The sequence below is a fragment of the Panthera uncia genome, chromosome C2 (genome assembly GCF_023721935.1).
Source record: "Panthera uncia isolate 11264 chromosome C2, Puncia_PCG_1.0, whole genome shotgun sequence".
Taxonomy (NCBI): Eukaryota; Metazoa; Chordata; class Mammalia; order Carnivora; family Felidae; genus Panthera; species Panthera uncia.
Window position 1 is genome coordinate 129,941,176 of NC_064810.1, and position 2,886 is coordinate 129,944,061.

The 2,886-nt window shown below is 37.5% G+C and overlaps 1 protein-coding gene across 4 annotated transcripts in view; it reads right to left on the reverse strand.

Annotated features, from left to right (window-relative positions):
* Positions 1-774: 774 nt before the first annotated feature.
* The window catches only part of HACL1 (2-hydroxyacyl-CoA lyase 1), a 36,696-nt gene continuing 34,584 nt past the window's right edge, over positions 775-2,886 (reverse strand). For all 4 annotated transcript variants that reach the window (XM_049628839.1, XM_049628837.1, XM_049628842.1 and 1 more), the window contains one exon: positions 775-929. In XM_049628839.1, the coding sequence (XP_049484796.1) occupies positions 897-929 (33 nt within the window). In that variant the 3' untranslated portion in view covers positions 775-896. The remainder of the gene's footprint in view (positions 930-2,886) is intronic.

Consider the following 2,886-nt stretch of genomic DNA (forward strand, 5'->3'; position numbering starts at 1 on the left):
AAATGTACCAATTTCATCTTCCACCACAACACAACAGTTCCGTCTTCATTTTACCCTCACCCTCACTGAGAATTGTAATTTTGAAAGTGCTCTGCCAAGTGGATAGGCAAAAATAAGGGCTTGCAGTCTAACTTATATATTCACATTTATTCATACTCATTTTATTGTATTTTTTCCATTGATTATACACTCATGCCCTTTGCTCATTTTTCTACTAGTGTGTTAATATTTTTCTTATTTGTAAGAGTTCTTTATATATCAAAAGACTGTTGCCTCTGCTGGTCTGAATGTGGTACACATAAACTAAGGTTGCTAATCTAAACATACCCTGAAATTAACAGTTTAGGTATGGCATGACTTCTCCTTTGGCTCAATAAGTTCTCTCCAGAAAAACAAAACAAAACAAAACAAAACACCAATTCATAAAGTATAGAACAAGCCCCATTAAATACTGGGGGGGCTAAGGTACAAAGTGATCAACAGATAAACTACAAAGTAGAAATAACCTATATACTCCAACTTACTGAACATGCTTCTACATTAGAAAATTCTTGGGAGATTTTTTTCTCCGAAGATGTTTTTTAAAAAACACGTGACTTTAAGAATGGATTTATGTGAAAGAAGACTGATGTGTAACTCAGCAGTTAGGCAGCTACGATGCTATTATTTAATAAAACTCTCTTTCTTCTTTCATCTGCCAATTGTTCTCTCTGTGGTAGAATACTGGTAACTTTTTCTGGTTTTAGTCACAGTCAATTCCTTTACTATAAGATGTCATTTAGAAATGTTTTTTATTTTTCTTTGTACAATAATTTTAACACTTTAGTATTTTGCTGTGGAAAATAAAATTCCATCTTACAGGAAAGAAAACTCCTCACGACAATTCCCGGACATCTTTATACCTTAGAGCGCGTCAGCCAGTGAAAATCCTAGAAAAAGAAAAGACAACAAACATTCAGTGAAAGAAGTAATTGTCTCAAACTATCCTCCTTTGCTTGCTCTAAAATCTAAAAGTCCCATTATAACCACATTTACCACAATGGCGGTAAATGAAGTTTGTCGTTGGTCTTGTGCTTTTCCCAAAAAGAAGCTAAAAACTCACAGTGCATCTTGCCGTCTTGTCCTATAAAATAACTATTATCAAGTAATCAGGTCACAAAAAACTAGAGTCCGAAAGAACCAGAAGTCGAGTCAAAAGAAGAAAGAAGAGGGGGAGTATCCAAATCTGAAAAGAAGCTGGGTAGGAAGAGCAGTGCACAGAAGCCAAGCCTTTCCCAGGATTCATTGAATCCCACACATGTGGCCTGCACAGAGGTGACTGCAGAGATTAGGTCCTCTCTATAGTATAGCAGGAAGCAGTCAGTTTACACCGCAAATCAATGACCAAATGGCAGATGGACACACAGACAATCAATGAAAATGAACAGCCTGGAAACAATATATGTGTGGAATTTACTGGAATGAGGATAACTCATGTTGAAGTGATAGATTCAAGAAATATAAGGATGATCCTTATGGAGTTATTGAAGAAGAGATAAGAACCTAAATTTCTCCAGCAATATCCCCCAAAATTCATAGAGAACTTGGAGAAGAGATCATTAGAAACCTGAATTCACTAGCGAGAGGGGGACAGTTCATTAGGGCTTTACTGTGACTAGCATGGTTTCAAGAATGTCTATTTTGTGTGGTTCTGAATATATCTATTAAATCCATCCAATCTAATGTGTCATTTAAGGCCAATGTTTCCTTATTGATTTTCTGTCTGGATGATCTATCTATCCATTGATGTAAGTGGTGTATTAAAGTCCCCTACTATTTTTTGCAGTGCTATTTCTCCCATTAGGTCTGTTAATATTTGCTTTATATATTTAGGTCCTCCTACGTTGTGTGCATAAATATTCACAAATGTCATATCCTCTTGTTGGATTAACCCCTTTACTACTATGTAGTGTCCTTCTTTGTCTCTTATTAAAATGCTTGTTTTAAAGTCTATTGTGTCTCCATCCCCAAAGGCAAGGGAATTAAAAGCAAAAATGAATCACTGGGACCTTATGAAGATAAAAAGCTTCTGCACAGCAAAGGAAACAACCAACAAAACTAAAAGGCAACTGACGGAATGGGAAAAGATATTTGCAAATGACATATCGGACAAAGGGCTAGTATCCAAAATCTATAAAGAGCTCACCAAAGTCCACACCCGAAAAACAAATAACCCAGTGAAGAAATGGGCAGAAAACATGAATAGACACTTCTCTAAAGAAGACATCCGGATGGCCAACAGGCACATGAAAAGATGCTCAACATCGCTCCTTATTAGGGAAATACAAATCAAAACCACACTCAGGTATCACCTCACGCCAGTCAGAGTGGCCAAAATGAACAAATCAGGAGACTATAGATGCTGGAGAGGATGTGGAGAAATGGGAACCCTCTTGCACTGTTGGTGGGAATGCAAATTGGTGCAGCCACTCTGGAAAACAGTGTGGAGGTTCCTCAGAAAATTAAAAATAGACCTACCCTATGACCCAGCAATAGCACTGCTAGGAATTTACCCAAGGGATACAGGAGTACTGATGCATAGGGGCACTTGTAACCCCAATGTTTATAGCAGCACTCTCAACAATAGCCAAAGTATGGAAAGAGCCTAACTGTCCATCAACTGATGAACAGATAAAGAAATTGTGGTTTATATACACAATGGAATACTACGTGGTAATGAGAAAGAATGAAATATGGCCTTTTGCAGCAGCATGGATGGAACTGGAGAGTGTGATGCTAAGTGAAATAAGCCATACAGAGAAAGACAGATACCATATGTTTTCACTTTATGTGGATCCTGAGAAACTTAACAGGAACCCATGGGGGAGGGGAAGGGAAAAAAAAAAA